Source organism: Apteryx rowi, unplaced genomic scaffold, assembly GCF_003343035.1.
Source record: "Apteryx rowi isolate R43461 unplaced genomic scaffold, aptRow1 scaffold_18, whole genome shotgun sequence".
NCBI lineage: Eukaryota > Metazoa > Chordata > Aves > Apterygiformes > Apterygidae > Apteryx > Apteryx rowi.
In genome coordinates this window covers 5530935-5550544 of record NW_020448085.1, presented here as the reverse complement: position 1 = coordinate 5550544, position 19610 = coordinate 5530935, and the positions used below count along the sequence as shown (strand labels likewise).

The 19610-nt window shown below is 40.3% G+C and overlaps 1 protein-coding gene across 6 annotated transcripts in view; it reads right to left on the bottom strand.

The window, feature by feature from the left end:
- The window catches only part of MARCH8 (membrane associated ring-CH-type finger 8), a 102723-nt gene that overhangs the window by 69643 nt on the left and 13470 nt on the right, over nucleotides 1–19610 (bottom strand). For 4 of the 6 annotated variants that reach the window (XM_026061365.1, XM_026061368.1, XM_026061367.1 and 1 more), the window contains exon 2: nucleotides 8683–8861. In XM_026061365.1, coding sequence (XP_025917150.1) covers nucleotides 8683–8735 — 53 coding nt within the window. In that variant the 5' untranslated portion in view covers nucleotides 8736–8861. Of the gene's footprint in view, nucleotides 1–7093; nucleotides 7200–8682; nucleotides 8862–19610 lie in introns of those variants that run through there. The other 2 variants (XM_026061366.1, XM_026061369.1) reach the window with 2 other exon arrangements.

Below are 19610 nucleotides of genomic sequence, written 5' to 3'. Positions count from 1 at the left end.
TTGGACTCTGCTCAGTAATGAAAAAGTGCTTTGACTTGTGGCTGTCATGAAAAATCTATGTAAGCAACTTTCTAATACAGCAGCAATGTCTGCTACCAGAGAGAAAAAGGTTCAGTGGCAGATGAAAGACCGTCACTTCTGGGACCATCCGTAGCTGAATAGATCCCAAAGGTGGATTTTGTTTCTAGGCATGAGGCCTACTGACTCAGAAGGCCATGGTCATAGGAGCTGAGATTTCTGCAAGGAATGGAGAAGTGATTTCTAATGAATGAAACAACCTTTACCCCCCACCCCCAGGCAAGATTTCTTCATAACTGGCATAAAATCCAAGCAAAATTAAGTAAATTCAGAGGTGCAAATCTAAGGCTATCGACAAGTTTTTAGATTTTTTTAAAGGAAAAAACAGCAACTTGAAAACTAGACATATTAAAAACCTTGAAGTACAAACACTTTAAGGGTACTACACCACATTATGCCTCCCTAGCAGAGTTTGTAGTCTTTGTTCCTCTAAAAACAAACAAACCCCTCAAAACCAACCAACCAAGCACACACACCTAAACAAAAAACAGAAAAGCCCAAAACAACACAAAACCCAACCTAATTAAGTACTTCACCAAGCAAAGAAACAGACCAGTCTGAAAGAACAAAACCAACAGTCAATAAGCACTAACACATGAGGCAAAATATGCTACAGAAGAAAAAACCTGTACTTCAAGTCTCTCTCATGAACAGAAATTACCTTTAATACATAAAGAACATTAAAAATCAGTCTGCAGGAAGCTGACAGCATCACTTTAAAGAACTGTATAGCCACTGGAAGATAAAAATCACTGCAGAGTATGATTAGGGTCTTGACCCATGTTTTTGTGGAGTTGCAATGATTTCAGTGGACCAGATATTTATATGCACATACAGCTCACTGTGGGATCAGGGCTGACACACACCTCTCTTTAGAAAACAAAGCAAGCATGCTTTTTTTTTAAAAAAAAAAAACCTTCAACACATCCTGATTTCAGATACAGGACTCATTTGTGGAAAGCAGTGGCACATTAACTTACACTAAAATCATCAACACACCTACCAAAAAAAAAAAAAAAAACCACCCACACTTGAATCTATTCTATAATTAGACAGAGATTATGCATTAATATGTGAGAGTGGTGGTTTACAGATTCAAGTTAATGCAACAGCTACAGGTCAGAATAATTAACTACAAGTTTCCAGTCTTGAGATACCAGAACAAGGAATTCACTTGCAATACATGGATAAAATCAAAACAGAGAACACATATAAGTAGTCTGATTAGAAGCAAACAGCAAAACCTGAAACTTCAGAAGTTTCTTCCTTGAAGCATCATTACATAAAATACAGCTCTACTGCTACATCAACTGCTGCTAGTTTTTGTAATGTTTACTGAATTTTTAAAAGAAAGGATTCTCTCCTCTTCTCCTTCAAATCCTTTTCAGAAACCACTTCCCGCAGTTTGCCTTTCATAATTCATCTCCGCTTAGAAGCCATCTGCTCCTTTCCTCACACACACATGCTGTACACACTCCAAGATAAACACAATACCAAATGCAACTACGTGATCTGACTTGCTTTGCAACAACTGCTCCAGCAGAAACAGCTCCCTCCTGTCCCCTCCTCATGTTTCCTGTTTCCTCTCTTCCTTCTTTGCTGTTGATTTTTCTGGGAAGTAACATGCTTTGGTGCTCAGCAGGCACAAACAGGCCTCGAGAGGACCAGCTTCTCATCCTGCACTCAACACAAAAGGGAAGAACGCGTGTACGGGGATTTAGGAAGGTCACAACCAGCCTTTTACAAATTTACCATCGTAGAGATTAAGCAACACCTCCATTGCAGAGGCAGACAGACCCATTTCTGCTCACTCCTTGTTTCGATCGAGCTCTGCAGCAGAGCTCGGGACCAGTTCAGCAGAGCTGGTTGCAGAAGTGGGATGCTTGCAAGGCCATCATCTCAGAGGATATAGTGATAAATGCCTCTAGCTACTCAGCTTTCATCTGGAGACCTGAAGTACTTTCCAAGGCCAGTCAGCAGTGCGAGCCCCTTTCAGACAGGAGAAAGGAGATGTAGGTACCTGAAGGGACCTGCCCAACACCTCCTAGTAGGACAGYAAGAGACATACAGCTGAAACCTCAGGCCCTCAAATTCCAGACCAGTGGTACAACCAGGCCTGGCCCAGTAAAGGTTTGATGTAAGCAACAGTTAAGTCATCATGACAAGTACAAGAATGACTCTTTCCTAATAATCAAAAGCAGAGATCACAAGCAGGGTGGTATTGAAGTACGTACAAATGCACCTGCAGAAAAAAGAAAGGCATTTGGCGCAAAGCAGTTTCTCAAGCAATTTTCCTGTTTACTTAGTCCTCCTCACTAGTCTGTTTACCTGTTAAACGCAATCCGAGTGGGAGTACATCAGGCACATGCTCATACACAAACATCTATTAAAATGTCAGACGAAGTCAGTCCATTTTCACATAAGAAATTGGCTACGGAAATACCACACTCTCAGCACAACAGCATCACTGCAGGGATGCAGTGCAGAAGACTGTTACAACCACCTCAGTCATCTGGTGTATCCTCAAACCAGGAGGTCTAGGAAGGATTCCTACCTGTTCACAGACTGCAAAAAAAGAGCGTTTTYGCTGCAACTCCACAGGCGTGTTTCTGTCATAGGTTGTATGTTCTGTCAGAAAAATTGTCTAATTGCTACTTTTTAAAAATGGGAAGAGTAACATTGACGTTTTCTGATAAATGCTTTATGATCCAGTGGTAAAACATGCTATCTAAAGGCAAAGTTTTGTATTGTTAGTAAAGGGTTTTGCATTTCCTACTTCGAAGGTCAGGCTATAAGAAGTACTGTGGCAGAACAGCAAGAGATCCTTTCTGCTTCTCACTGAAGAGTTAAAGGACAAAAATTCTTCTGTAGTTAACCAGTTTCTATCCAAAGGGAATTTAATAAAGGAAAAATGCCAGACAAAATGTTAATATATTACATAGCTACATGTAAAAACACACAAATCTCAGTATAAAAATAATGAGGCGCAAAATTCTCAAAGGATTCACAGCCTGGCTGCTTAATGAATGATTTGGTTCAATGGAGAAACAAACCAAATGCACACAGAGCCATACAACTTTCTAGCCTGAACATTTGGATCAAGTTCAGCTAATCACAGCCCACCTACACAGCTCAAAGTCCAAAAAATGAATGCAAAAAACCCCCAAAGGTCACAGCACAGTTCTGTACCCAATGTAAAAGTTCTCATAAATTTTGACACTGGATTCAACAAGTTAAAACATGCACCTTAATGTTGCACAGCTGATCTAGTTCAACTAAAAGTTCTTACAAACATCTATTGCTTTGTTCTAAAGTAAAGCCTTCTTTTCCAGTAAAGCATAGCAGAAATAAAACAGACTACATTGCTTGATGTGAATTAATAAGCCATAATGCCTCTTCAGTTGCAAAATTAAAGAGATCTTTAAGAAGGCAGAAGACATTTAGTAAGATGTAGCACAACGTACTTGTTTCACCACAGTTTCATCCAGAAGAACTGGGTACTGTGCGATTTACAGTCTAGGCAGTTGTGTAGCATCCCTAGAACTCATAGTACCTCCAAAAATGGCAGCTTTAAGAAGCACTCAGTGATGTTTGAGATTGCCATAAAATCCCCACTGAGCATGCAACAGCCAGTAATATCACATACCACTTGAAGACAAGAAGAGTTTCTCTAGGACAGAAGGGAGTTTTGGTCAGTCAAGTGGAATAACTAAGTTTAAATTTGACTAGGACACATCTCTGCTTTTGTGATAAATGCCATGTAATCTTTGAGGACAGTCTAGTATTTCTTCTGAGGTCCAGGCCATTGGGAAGAAAGAGTACTGCACATCCAGTAACCAATATGATTTGGTCCAGCACCTCATGATCTCCCATTCAAACACTGAACTTGTCCATTCCTGATCCACTTATGGGATCTGCAGAGATCATAGCACAGGAGGCAACAGCTGTGAAGTTACTCTCACATTTTTAGAAGAGCAGTGTAATAACTTTTACTTGGGGAGCTTCATTTATTATAGTAACTTTCAGTAAGAAGTGGTTGTACACATCAGTCTGCTTCAGCAAATAAGGCACAAAACCCCCAAAGAAGCAATGCTCCATCACAAAACACCTGTCAGCAGCTGTTCCTTATTTCCATGCCAAATCCAGAGAGCTGTAAGCTTTTGGGTATGTTAGGAAACATCGCTGCCAGCACAACGTGTTACACCCAACACAGAGTGCCGGGGTTTGTAGCACTTCCCAAACAATACCATGACACTCTCAAGTCAGGTAAGCATGAAGCTATTCCTAGTGAAGGATCAGTAAGAAGCTAACAATGGTTATTAATAGCCCTTAAAGCTAACAGTTCATCTGAGTTAAATGCAAGAGTGGTAATCCCTTTATGACCTTTCCCATTTTTACTGTGAAAAATGGACAAAGTTTTGCAAAAACTGTTGTTAACAAAAGTTTTCAATTGATTTAAATCTTAAAAATTAGATTAATATGAATCAGAAGCTATCAGATTCCACTATAAACTATCAATACATATTAATACAGAGTAGTGACTTAAAACATAAAAGGTAGGCTTAGCCTTTTATCACCTCTCAAATTCAGTGAGATTTTTGCCACAAACTTCCACAGGCCTTGAATCTACATGTTAATCCACCATGAGACATGCCCAGGGACTATACATTACTGAGTTCAAAAAACTGTCTTATAATGATAATGGTGGTAAGGATTTCTTGTTGTTCTTCACTACCAGCCCCAAATCATTAGCACAGAAAACTCACCCTTGTAGCAAGGAAAATTATTACTAAAAAAAATCAGTCAAGCCCTACCCTGAAATAACAAAGCTATATCTTGATCAGAAGCATGAAAGAGAAGAAATAGTAAGAGATTCTCTTCAGTCTGAGAAATTTTCCTCTGCATCTCTACTACAAATGTGGATATTTAAACACATCCACAATCACAAAAGTTAGGAGAGCAGGATATAAAGCACCTTCCTTCTGGGGATAAGCCAAACACTAATTTTTCACAGGCTGGTGAAGTTCTCTCTCTAAGCACACTGGTACATCATTTTCTGTGGCGGTGCTTCTTGAGCCTCTCCTCTAAAGGACTTGTTAAGATGCAGGATGCCAGAACAGACAAGGCCAATGGTCTAGTTTGAAATAGCAAGTTCCCAAAGCAAAAGAAAACAAAACATGAACTAAAGCAAGCCAACCTTTGATCTGCTTGCTGACACTCTACCTTTATTCACCTTGGCTTTAGCCAGAGCTGGGCAATAAACAAGAGAGACGTGCACAGAGTCTGCTCGATCCACAAAACACACACCTGACAATGCACGTGCTGTAAGAACACAGCCTGGTATGTTATGTAAACCTACATATTTATCTTTGAAATAATAATACTGGTTTTGGTTGTGGTTTGGGGTTTGTTTGATTTTGTTCAGATTGGCAAGTGGCTTTGTGCAACTCAAAACTTTAAGAGCACAGCGCTCCTTTTTTTGAGGTGCCTACTGTTACTCCTACATAGAAAAGGTAAGAGTATTAAACATTACAGCAATTGAGGCATTTGAACCAAACTGTGTGAAATGCTCCACTTGCTCCTGAAAATTTATTATATGTGTTTGTAGAAATCCATGTGAGAACTGTGCCTAGGTCACCCACAACATGGAGAAATAACTGTAAGATATGTTGTGGAAGGGAGAGCTTTCCCCTTCTTCCTCAGGTCAAGCAAGTAAGTAACCAGACACAGATAACCAATCTCTTGAAGCACAGGACATGCATGACATGGTAGTTTGGATATCATCTTATTAGATATACAGAACCCAAGGAGGGGAAATTTGGCCTCAGTTTAGCTGCTGCAAGATGCAAATTCTGTAATCGTGACCATTTGGTCACCATCACAAACACACCAAGCTAAACCCACAAAGCAAAACTGAAGTACAAATGCCTTTCTCAGTTTTACAGAGTGTCCTTTCTCTTGTACAACAGATGTTACTGAGGGCACAAGAATCATCTACAACTGCTCAACAGATTTGCTCAATACAAGATCATACTCACTCCTCACACTACTGTTTATCTTGCATTGGTTTCTACCTCAAACAGAACACGGGCATTTTGAAGCGATTGAAAAATGGCAGCTATGGTCTACAATTTCTTTCCCTTGCATCCTATCTCCCCTTTACAATACACTTTAAACATCAGCAAAACTTACAATCATGGCTAGCAGGTCCTGACTGTATGCAAGGATCAACAGGGACTCCAACTGGCAAGTGGCCTTGAATGTCCTAACTGATACAACATGAAAAAGTAACTGGATCGGTCAAAGACAGCACATTAACAACAACTTGACTGCCTTCCAGCTCATTCATTAGATCCAACATTAAAGGTTAACACCAGAAGCAATGCAGTTTGCAGGAGGGGGGAAGAGCACACAAGGGGATAGTCCATGGCCCCAAATGCACATGAGCAGCTGCAATGTCAGTACAGCTGCATACCAAGGACGGCAGGCAGCTCACCTTGTCTTCCAACAGTGGTTTTGGCAGAATACAGGAGACTTGGGGGATGGATGAATATGCTGATGGAGATAGGAAGGACAAGATTTGGGAAATGAAAAGTGTTTCCAGGCCAGTCTAATATATTGTTTGCATAGTCCCAGGCCCCATTATTTTCTCTGCAGTATTTCACAGAAGCCATATTTAAAGAAACAGTTTTTTCGAGTCCTGACTGTAATATTCTGTTCTGTCTCAAAGGTCCCAAGACATGAAAGTACAGCAGTCTGGAGGGGGGAAACAGTAATCAACACTTAGACTAGTTATCACTAAGAAAACATAGGGGACATTTCTTAATATTGACGTTTCAGCATAAACTGTCAGAAAGGAAGAACAGGTTTAGAAAGAGACTAGGGACTCTTACTCTCGGGCTCACTGAATGACAAAACAGTTACCACAGGTAGTTTTAATCTGATCGGCCTCCTAATTCACATGACACACACACCTCCCCCCTCCCCCCAGAGGGTAGTCAGTTCCCAGAATTACCATTCATTTAGTTGGGGGGCTGTTTCAGTCCCTGTCAGCATGTCCCTGCTTGGCTGGAGGTGCTGGCATTGCTACCTAAAATGGACAGCTTCTATAGGGGAGGGGGCTGAAAAGAAGAAGAAGAAAAAAAGCCCTCTTAGGGACCTGCCCAACACATTCACAGACCAAAATGAAAGAAATGCATGTGATAGACAGGAAGTGAGAGATTCCAGTGGACTCTTGAGACAAGATGTTTCAGTGATTTAAAGCAGCTTGACTGTAAAGACAACTTCCTGCCTAGTCCTTGCAACCAAAAGCAGAGCCATGCCAGCCTACTTGGATTCAGGAGCCCAGGTATTTACTGGTTTAAGAATCTGAAGGGCTAAGTCCATTTTAAGTTTTTACTAAGGTCAAGAATACAGAAAAAATAGACCATGGGACAGTTATTTTTTACCATCACCAGTGGCTTTCATGGGTGCAATTTGTACAGCTCACAGGTGAAAATGGCAGTCAGGGCAGATGACCTTAACACATCAGAAGCAATTTCCTTTATCCTGCTCCCAAATTAGTCTTATTGAACCCTTTTCTGTAACATGACAGCGCCTTTCTAGTTCCTTATGCTTAAGCTATGCCCCATCTGTAATCAATATCACTCTAGATCTCCTCAGAATCTAACCACTACTAAATATTTCTCCCTAGTCCACAAAATAACCCTGATCCCTGCAGTTGTTCCATAATGTGAATGTTCTCTTGACCTGTTTTCATGTCAGAGTAAAGCTTAAAAACCATACAGAAGTTGCTGTGGAACTGACAGATAATGTAAAATTCAATGCAGTACAGTGCACATGAAAGCATGATGTATACTAAAATCTTTAGCTTGATCAGAGACACTGTCCAGGGGCTAAACAAGGTTATTACATGTGAAGTCCAGACACAATATACTATTAAAAAAATCGTTAAGTAGGCCATAAATTAGATTCTGTTAGACTTAGAATCTTTAGATACTTCAGATATTTTTACATTGTTTCTCATTAACACAATCACAAGAACTCAAAACAATTCCATTCACACATATCATCCCAAGCTAAAAATACAATCACAGTCTCCAAGAAACAGTACAGTAAACATACATATAGGTGTATATTTCCCTCCTTGCAGCACTCCAATATCCTTACATGGCTACCAGATGCTGCTGAAAGCAAAGGAGATCAAGATGCCTGGCTGCATATAGGGGTTCACACCCCATACTGTTTTTCCCATTAAAAAAAGGAAAAAAAACAAACAAAAAACCACATCTGTTACAGGTTCCACAGCAATGGTACAAAGACCGCCATACAAAATCCCCATCCACCTTGAATTCTTATGCAAAATGGAAGGCTGTAGTTTGTATTTTGCTGAAGTTACTCCACAACAATTTCTAATATTTTGCAGCCAGCTGCTTTAAAATGCAAATATGAGAATAAAGAGATGAGAGGGTAACATTCATTTTCACTAAAAGCAGCAATCATGCAAGCAGTGAGGGCTTTGGATCAGAATTAGGCCTCACTTGATAACCTCACCATTTTATATTCAGTTAACTTTTGGTGAATATCTGATATATCTAACATTACCTGTTCCTCTTTTTCTTTGGTCTTGCTCCTGGAGACTCTGGAGGAGGTAACATCCTGAGCTGGAATGACAGAGATCTGATGCAGTGGCATGTTCATCACACCGCCTTGTTTGGTCCTATCATTTATAGCAAGGAGGCTTGAAGGCAGCACTCATTCGGTGCCATTGTCAGTCCTTGCACCTAAAAAGTAAAAATATTAGATGATGTTAAGTAGCTTGAAAAGCAATTGTTTTTAAACTGAAGCTAAGCCACCTATTGGACTGAGGTGGATGTCTTATTTTCTCTCCAGTTTCTGAATAGGAGAGTTTTTGGTGCGCTGGCTGGATGAGGAATGAGACAGGTTTTCAAGAGCTAGAACTAAACGGGTCAGAGCACAGTCTATGGGGGGGGGGGGRGAAAGAAGAAGAAAAAAAAAAAAGAATTATCCGCCAGTTCTGAAAGTGGTCCAAGAGCAGAGCCAGAGGGCAGAGGCCAGTTCGAGCCCACATGGATGGGGAGGAGGTGCAACAGCAGCTCTCAGCTGCGCGGGGGAGCAGCTGCTGGAGGCATGGGCAGCAGAGCTCGCTGGAGGTGGTTTCTTCAACCACCAGCTCCACCATGCTGGGCTGAACTGCCCCAGGCATGGTACTGGATTAGATGTTGTGGCTTTGCTTAAAAACAGTCAGGGGTCCGTGTTTGGCTCCTGCCTACAGAACAGTAATCATCCAGCAGAGGCCTTGCAGTGCGTGTAATGTACCGTATCTTCCACAGGCCTGTGTGAGGAAACGCCCCTGTTTATGTATAAGCTAAATCTGGCAGTGCAATTATCAACTTAATATGCCATCATGAAACGGGAAATGTTACACAGCCTTAGTAACAGCAATAATACCAGCTTATAATATAACTGCTTCTATTTACCCCCAGGCAGAGGGAAAAAAACATAGGTTGCTTCTATGTAAAGAAAAGAACTCTAGAAGTTACAAGAGAACTGTTGCCACCAGTCATATGCTGGAATAAGAACCAATAGCTTCTGCCTGCTGTTAGCAAAAAAAAAAAGCATCTCATCATCCACTGTCATCAGGAACACCAAAAAAGGAGACTGAACAACTGAACTAGTAAGACACCAGAACAAAACATACTTTTTCTCCTGTACTAGAAGTACTTCAAGACAGGGAAGCAGTAGGACTGCATCAGGAGAGAATGGAAATTTGCGTAGCCTCATCTTCATTACATGTATTTTATACATGTATTTCATAGGTAAGGAAACACGATTTTGTTCACAAAAAAATCACCGGATAGTTGGGGTTGGAAGAGACCTTCAGAGATCATCTGGTCCAATCCCCTGCTCAAGCAGTGTCACCTAGAACAGGTTGCGCAGGACCATGTCCACTTGGGTTTTGAGTATCTCCAAGGATGGAGAAAACCACAACCTCTGTGGGCAACTTGTTCCAGTGTGTAACTACCCTCACAGTGAAAAAGTGTTCTCTTCTGTTCAGATGCTATTTCCCCTGTTTCAATTTGCATACATTGCCTCTTGTCCTGTAAACCTTGTTTCTAGGTTATAAATTAGCCTTCATGTTGGGTTAATAACAGGAAAAATCCAACCAGCTATTTTTAACTGGAAATCATGAAAATGGCTTTAAAAGAACTGAAAAAGTATAAGGGGGAAAGAAACTGAAACTCTGTTAATAAAGAAAAAGCTTCGTTTTCGTTATTCCAGTGGGAACCATTTTTTGCTCCCTCACAAAAATACTGGTCTCCAAAGTGAAAAATCTTACTGTACAGATATATATCAATCAAAAATTCAAAGCAAATAAAGGAATCGGGGGGGGGGGGAAGAATGTTGGGCAGATGCCAGTCAGCTCTATCAAATACTTCTTCTAGATTTTAAATTAAAAATTTTATAAAATTTCAAAAATTCTTGTATAAGAAATCAACTTTGTAATGTTTCTGGGCACCTACATAAAGATGTTGCAACCTGCAATACGAAGAGGCATCCTGCGAGCTGTTCCTTCCTTAAGGCCATTAGGGAATATTATAATCAAAATCCCTTGCTAGGAATCAGAAATCCACTGGACTATATACACCTTATCCTTCTTTTACTAATTCAACTTTACACAAGGAAGCATTAAAGATAGGAAAGACAGTAATAGACATAAATTAGCCAAAATTGGCAACACTAATCTGAAAGGCAGGCATAATTAGCCATAACTTTTATTAGATTAGCAAAGTTGCATTAAATCAAAAGCTTTTTGAAACATGTAGGATCGTGGAGTGTTTAGTTGGAACCTAACCTGTCGCAAATTAGACATAATCAATTGTGTTTAAAGAAAGGCTTAGAGAGGAATTAACACAGCAGGAACTATATTAAATAGGGCAACTAGATGATGCACTACTCTTCCATTTCCATAACATATCAAATTCTTTTTCTCTCCCCCTCCACCCCCCCTCCTTTTTTTTTTTTTTTTTTAAATCTGTGATGGCAGAAATGGAGACTAGATAGATGGCCTATCTATTATGCTGCTTAACCACTTGGAAGTGGTATAACCCAGCACTTAGTGCATTCACTTAACATATATTGCATAAATATTTAATTAAATATTATATTCAATAAATTGGAAATTTTAAAGATAGGCCAAGCTTCCCAGTTTTTTTTGATTCTGTGGAAGATGTTGATCTGGTTCTATTTCCATTAGACTCCACATGAGCACTGCAGTTATCCAAAATGAAAGCAGGGTACGACCTTTCAACCGCTTTTCCTTAACTGGAGAAAAAAAATATATATATATATATATTCCAAGGGACTTTATACAGGCAATGACAGTTCAGTGTCCTCTTTTCACAGAGGGGAAAAGAGTTACTAAAGGTTATACAGTAAGTTGTTGGCAAAAACAAAAATAAAGGCAAAGCCTGCTGCCTTCCAATCACACACTTCATTTGCTGGATAGAGCGCTTAGCCAAATTCAAGAGTGTTACTGACATCTGCTCAGGATTTAGGCCATATTACCTGTATAGATGCTAAGACAGTACATCATAAAGCATACACGACAGATATGAAGGCAATAGCTCCATAACTTGTAGGCATCACCCATTTTAAATATAAAACACACCTTCTACGTCCATAAATGATCAGTAACAAGGACACTTCCTTACTGGAGGACAGAGGGAAACATGGGACTTACCAGCACTATTTAATCTCAGTTCTAGTACAACGAGAACACACTGAACTTCCCCTGTCCTCTGCACACCAGTTTAGCTTCATCCTTGAAAGGAGTCAAGCCCTGAGTGCAAGAGGAGAGACACACTCGGGCTGAGTCAGGAATGTCAAACTGCAATAAACAAAGCAGGAGTGGAAGGTATTTTCCCAAGAAAACAGAAGGAAATGAAATACAGAGTGTTAAGCTCCAATGAAAATCTGCTGGGCAACGTGTTCAATGCTACTACCACAGATGGCTTAGCCAAGGGGGACGGAAGGCATGGAAAATGGACACAGTTTTGCATCCCCCTCAGGAAGGGTTTTCGGACTTGCAGGCAAGTACATCTTACTGCCTAACCAGGAAAAAGGAAAACTAGAAAACACAGTTAAACCCCTCTGATTATAACAAACAAATTAAACCAGTTTTTCTACGGGTTCTTCAAGAATGGCATGTGTTAGAATTCCTTGAAAGAGCTCAGCTAGCAGATACAATCCAATTAGGTATTCAGAGAAGATGTGAAACAGCCCTCCTTTGGTAAAGATGCCCGGTAGACACACTCAACAAAGCCTGCCTTTCTTCAAGGGCAGCTGGGAAAACGCTCTAAACTTCACACAGATGCCACACTGGTATCTCAGATCTGGAAATCTGTAACAATGCACACACTTAAAACTTGTCAGTGTCAACCTGAAAACACCTTAGCTCCAACAGCACTAATTAAAGGGTAAAGTTACATGAGTCAACTGACCATCTGCAGTACCAAGTGCAAACAGGCAAGGATGCCAGAAAAGCAGTGCCACTCAGCACAAAACAAGTCAAGACAAGCTCCATAGGATTTTTTCCACAGCTAAATTAATACCACAGGATCCCTGTTTTGGGTGTGAGAAGTCTGGCACCTGAGAATTGGGATTCAAGCCTCAAGCACATTGAATTGGGGACCTGCCAAAAAGACACCCAAGTAGGAAATGCTGATCCAAGGGAACTGCTCCTAGATCCTCATTCAATTCAGGATTCACAGCAGTAATCCTACTCCACAGTTAGATGCTTAAGCCCTCTCTCACACAAAGTGAGCAATCCTCATTGCTATGGTAACCTCGGGTCTATCCAGCAGCTCAGGACACTCACTGAGGAGCACTCGACTTCCTCCTCACTTGTGGGGGATTCTAGTTCATAAACCCCACATGCAAAAGAGGTGCCATGGCCATGGGTGTAGATGCTATTCTGTTCATGGAAAAAGGACTTTCCAGCTCCATTTTTTTTCTGGAAAGGTGGAAGTAATCATAGCATAGGAGAAGAGAGAGAGGGGTATACGCATGAGCCAGGTCTCATAGGCGCAGTAGTCATTTGCCTAAAGAGGACGAGGGATCTTGTTCTTCTCTTGCTCCATGGCTGTTCCTTAAGTATTTTCTCCAGTGACTGGTATGTGAAGTCCCCTAAGGAGTTTGTGTGCTCCCAGGTTAGACAGAAACTGAGCAGGAGTTTTGATGACTTGATGCTTTGGGCCTGGAAACATACAGAGCTCTAGGAAGACACAGGTACTAAGCTCTTCAAGCCATAGAGATTTCATTTTACCTTCAGGATCATTTAATTTGGGTATCCAGCAAACAATAATAAAACTAAGTGTGTTTTCACAGCTTGCCCCTTTAGGGACTTCTCTATTGATGTTGTCAGAAGTCGTTAAGCTACAAGTATTAGACTACTGCTCTTACCAAAGAAGGTTTCTTGAAACCTGGCTGACAGGACACAGGACAGCCTGAAGCTCTACTATTCCTGCTATCTATAGCTACACTGGTTCCTGAATGGATTGCAGCAAGACCGCTATTGTGGAGAATCTTCAGAAACCATTTCAACAGATAAAAAAGGGCAAAATCCTGGCTTCAGAGTCCACCGGAGAGTCCTCAATGGAGCTGAGATTTCACCCAGGTAGTCCAGTTTTGCTCTCAGCTGGGCAGAAAAAACAGTAACTAAAAATGTCAGCAGGCATCTGGAACCACATCACTTGTAATGCTCCAATCCTCGTTATACTGCTAGAACCATGCAGTCACAGCAACAAGAAGATTCAGAGGAAATGAGACAAACGGCCTTTGCAGGTATTTTAGAGGCAGAAGGGAAGAAAAAGCCTATATGCAACTTGGGCCTGGTGGCCAGGGCATCCCCCTGAGCAGTATGTCTTCTGACAGTAACAGACAATTAGATTCCCTTGGGTCATCAGCATTAAGTACATGAGAGCAGACAACCTACAACAACAGGTAATCTCACTATAGCAGAAATAGCTGGGAGATCCTTTGAAACCCCACTTCCATTCTAATGGCACAGCATCCACCACATCACGACCTCAGTTTCTCCACTGAGGAAGTAAGAACATATCAGCCATGAGATTAGCCTAACAGTCTGTAAATTGCTGGACTGTTACAGTGAAGAGTGCCATTGGAAGAGCATACGTGCAGACAGATATTCTGTCTTCCCTCACCTGCCCCCATTGCAGCCTTTCTGTCTGCTACACATTCCAAAATAAATTTTTGCCAAAGACTCCCAGGCAGATTGTGGCAAGTTTGGAGGTAAATACAAATCACAGCTTCCTGTGTACGGTTCAGTTACTAGTGGAATCTGAAAACACGTGGTATGAACTGAGCAGTTTATTAGGTCATTTAAACTTTTGAAAGTCCACCACATTCCCTTGCTGCATGGCATATGCTGGAGAACTTCACAGCTTCTTGCTCGGAAGCTGTAGTGGCACTGGCTGCAGATGTACATATCTTCCCAAAAGAAAAGCATCCTGTGGATATATGTGGGTGTGTACACATGCTTTACATGACTCACAGAGGAAGAAAAAAAAAAGCCAAAATGTTTCAGTTCTGTTTTCCTAAAGTCCGATAGGCACTTTGGACAATAAAGGAATCTGCTTTTGTGTGCTGGAAAGATATAAACCCTGTAACACATGATATAAGCAAGACAATAGTTTCTAACAAAATGGAATTGGAAGGAATTTCTCCTGTGTGTTTTCCTAACTGCGCGTTCAAGGTTTCCTGCACTTCTCAATTCCCCTGGCCACATTAGTGACAGTGAGTTGTATCAAGTAGGCCAATGGTCCGATAACTGGGGGGGGGGGGTGTTAAAAGAAAGTAATCACTCCTGCGTAGATAATCAAGACATTGCAGCACTGTCCAATAACATGAAAAATCCAGCCACAAAATTGATTTGAATATTGTCCATTTCTTGGAATAAGAAGTCAGCATAAATCATGACAGATATAATTTAACTTTGGTAAAACATCTAAGCTGTTGTTTGTAACACAGATAAGATAAAAACTATTTAAGGGACTTAGTTTATTTTGCAGCTATCCCTATAACCCAGGGCTTTTCAATCTCTTTCAGTTTACAGACACAGACTTTTAGGCAGAGTTGCGGACCCTTGCACAGCGAGTATAAGCCCAAAGAGAACAGACTTGATTTCTTAAACACCTTTTATGGCTTAGATGCAGACCATGGACTTCTAGTGGTGAACAAGCTGGAGGTTGAAAACTGCTGCCCTAAGACACTACAAAACATTGCTGTGAACTCTGATCTTCTGAAACTTCCCCTTCTATGTAATATGAAACCTGGCCAACCCAAACAGGAATGGAAACCCTCCAAAGAAACCTCAGACCACTGCAAGTTAGTGTAACAGATTCATCAGCAGGCATACTCTCATTAAGTGAGACTTGAAACTATCCATTAACACAGCTTTGGGATTTGTTTTTCTGCTGGAGGCCTAGATGTGACGTCTCAAAACCCCATGAGCATAAAAATCTCTTTTTTTTTTGTTTTGAAAGTGCCAGAAGCACTCATCCTTAGAAAATTCCTGCATGAACAGTTATTTTGCTTACCTACCCTACCATTTCAACTGGAGGTAGCTTATGCGTACTTTTCATACACTATGTATTCCATATTTGCAAATATTTCCAACACTATTAGTTTGTGTTGGCACCAGTTTGAAGCTTTTATTTACGTTATTTTGAGTTTGTCAGAACTCCTCCCTGACTAATGTAGCTTACATAATTCTTTTCTAGAGATGACAGATGTGCATTTTCAAAAAGAGGATCCTGCATCTGTGTTTCATTTTGTTTTACTATAGCTTAATCAGTGCTTTGTTAACAGCATTATTTAAGAGATATCATCAAGGCTCAAGCACTTCACATGCAGTTGTTAGCTTGACAGACAAATCTAATCAAGGGGACTTGAGCTGAAGTAAGGGAGAAGAAACAACTCTTCTTTCCCAAAACTTTCCCTGCAGTGCCTTTTGCAGTTTAGCATTAGCTTAACGCTAAAAGTGAAAAGAACCCTTATATTCAGATCTTGTTCTATGCTGGTATAAACCTGAAGTATTGCTACTTACAGCTATGCTTCTGCCCATATAACTTGCACTGTTTACCAGCTCAGCTGCAACTTCTCCCTTTAATAAATTATCTCAGTTCCTCCTTTCTTCCACCTGCTAGCATCCTAAAAATAATGAGCTTCAAGATTGAAAAATATTCTTCTAATAATAATTTTTTTTAAATCATGTTATTATTTAGTTGAAATGAACAGAAAGAGGTAGAAAGGGTACAAGGGATCCTTGTGCATGTTCTCTTTGAAAGCTTCTCAAGACATAGGAAAATATAGCTGTAAACACACAACATAATAGATGCATCTGCCAGCTTTGACTGACTCCTCTCAAAATAAGAATATGATTGTACTACAAACAGTTCTTCATAATAGAACTAGACAAGCAAGCTGTTAAAACTGCAGCATCAATAAATAATGGGTGCCAACCTCTTAGCGCTCCCCCCGCCTCCCTGATTTCAGTGGAAGATGGGCAGGCTCTGCACCTCTGAGAAACAAATTCCTTAAACTCAGTCCCCTTCAAAACAAATCAGTTGCTAAGTGTAATTAAGTACTAGCTTAGTAGCACTCAAAAGAAAACAAGTATCTTTTCTCCTTGGTCCAATAACAAGATAATACTATCATTACAATCCCTTGAGAAAAAAAGAAATGACTTTTGCCCACTTACATTACTAATAGCAACTGACCTGCATCACAAGCATCCATGATCATTACTGACATCCTGTGGCACCCACAAAGTGCCAGCACACACATATGCGTACTCGGGCAGACTGCTGCTGCTGCAGAGACAGAACTTCATTAACTAAATCTGTGGTCTGCTAGGTAATAAACATTCTTAAACACTGCCCTTGTATATTTGTTGATGAAAGTCTTTAAAAGTATCCGTGATCCCTGGGTCAGTCTCTAACTAATAAGCAAAAGGAAACAGAGTTAATGGAGAAATTTCAGTCTCTGCACTGGGAACCTGTAAGGGTGGAGCCTGAGAGAGGTCTCAGGACTTCAATTGTCAGAGCTGCTGTTTGCTAAGCTGGCAAGCAGCTCTCTAACTGCTCCACTGGATTTCCAAATCCACTTGCATTAGTGCCTACCTCTTGTTCTTTCACCTAAACAATCACTGTTCCACCTTACCACTTCACATTAAACACATCTTCCAGGCCCTGAGGTGCTTCCAAATAAAGCAGGTTAACACATGAATCACACAGCAATCTCTTCCAACTCTTCAGAGCTTTGCTCCAAGCAAGATGCAATATCACAGCATGTAATATCACTCTGAGCCATGATCCCGTCAATTCCCACAATAAGCAGAGTTAGGCTTTCTAAGAAAATAATGCCCCTCTCCAAAAGTGGCATTTTTCTCCTCTGACCTTGTAGTGAATCCATATTGCAGTACAAAAATTAGGTGGCCTTGATCACATGGATGCAATTAAATTTTCTTTAAAGATTGGGCCAATGACTTGCTTCTTCATAATATTCACAGTCAGATAACAGCATGCAACAATACTACACCCTTTCTTAAGGTTTTGAGGAAGGTTGTTTTTCCTTCTTCATTACATGTCCAAAACCTACGTGAATTCCAGCACATAGATGCCGCCTGTTCATGCTGGTGAAGCAACCGTCAGCGCATCATTTCCTTACTAACCCAGGGAGATGGCTAGAGAGAGTGGTGGCGAGGCTTTATGTGATTTGAAATACTTCAATCAAAGGAAAATGAAAAAGTCAGATCACTGGGAAGACAGGTTTGGGAACAGCTCGCTTAAATTGCCATAGTCAGTCCTCTGCAATTGCCCATCTCCCTGCAATCAGCCCAGAAAGGTCCACAGCACATCCACTTGATACACAACACACATCCCTTTCCCCTGTTCCTGGGGAAAAGCTCAAACCCACAAAACTACAACATGCCATGAAAAGAGAGCACATGGTAGGTCAAGGACATTGCAACACCTCAGACCTCGAGAATAATAGCAAATTTGTTATACAAAATACCCACATGATCAGGCAAAATGTTCCACGTGGTGATGGAGTTTTTAAAACAAAATCGTATTGAATGTTGCAAACAATCGAAAAACAGGACATACTAAAATACATCTGGAACAGTGAGAGAAATCTGCACCAGCATATATTTGCATGCAAGTTTCTAGTCTAGTATACAAAGTCCACATGATATAACGTAGCATGTATGGATAATTTATGATCACTTCCCATTCTCTGCTGTAATCTCTTCTGGGTTCATAAAAATTGAAAGCAGAGCAGTTCTGTAACCCAGAGAAAAATTGCTCTGTACATTTAACTTCAAAATTAATAAAAACCTTTAAAAACAAATGTATCAGCTTACAGTGAAGACAATGAAAGCCTGTGTTTCTCAAACAGTGTAAATATTTACAACAGCAGATAGTGAAGAAAGAAAACAATCTCATTATTGTTCAGTAAGGACATTGCTCACATTCTGTATTATATACAGCTAACAATGATGCACTTTTAGGAAGATTCTCTGCCATATCACTTATTTTCCATTACATCAGAGGATAACATTTGTGAAAGCTAGTTACGAACAACAGGAGCCTAAGCAACATTCTTCACTATTGTTTAATTGCTAATAGGCTTCAATATTCCTCTTGAGCTGGAGTAAAAAGAATATACTATTGACTAAATGATTCTGTACTTTGAAGAAATATAAAATCATTGCCTCTTTGCCTCTAGCAAATAAGAAATTCCCCAAATGGTGTACATAACAATGTATTTCTTTTGAATGATTTATGAGTTAAATCCCAGATAACTATTTATTTGCAGTCTTAGGTTGCAACATACCTTTTCTTTGCAAGTCTTAATAAAAATCTAGATTTTGGCATCATTATGACAAACCTTTAAACTCCTCATGAGGAAATAGCTATGAACCACATTCCTGAGGACTTGCACAATCCAGGGATCAGAGAGTCCAAAACTAGTTTCTTCAAGAGCTCAAGCGTACAGCAAAAAGTGCAACATATCAAGCATTCTGTGCCTGATTCTTCCACAAACACATAGGTAAGTAATATTTCAGACCATAATTTCCCGTGCTTTAAAAAGAATTTGAGCTGCTAATGCAAAGCTAGCTACCAAAAGTGATTTGCTATCCCTGAAGTCAAGAGTTACTTTTCATTTTAAATACAGGGAAAAATACTATGAGACATTGAACTGCAACAGCTTTCAGCAAGAGCTTTTTACCGGAAATTACATTCAGGTATAGTATGTCTACTTTACAGTTTCATAGTCTTCAGCTTTTTCCAAGCTGATACCTTCTCTATACAGTGACAATATTCAGCAAGAAACCTCCTTTCCAAAGGACAACACGGGACAGGCCATTACTGAGAGCTGTGTGAGAACTCCCACTCCAGAAAGAATAATCAACTCTGGGGGCC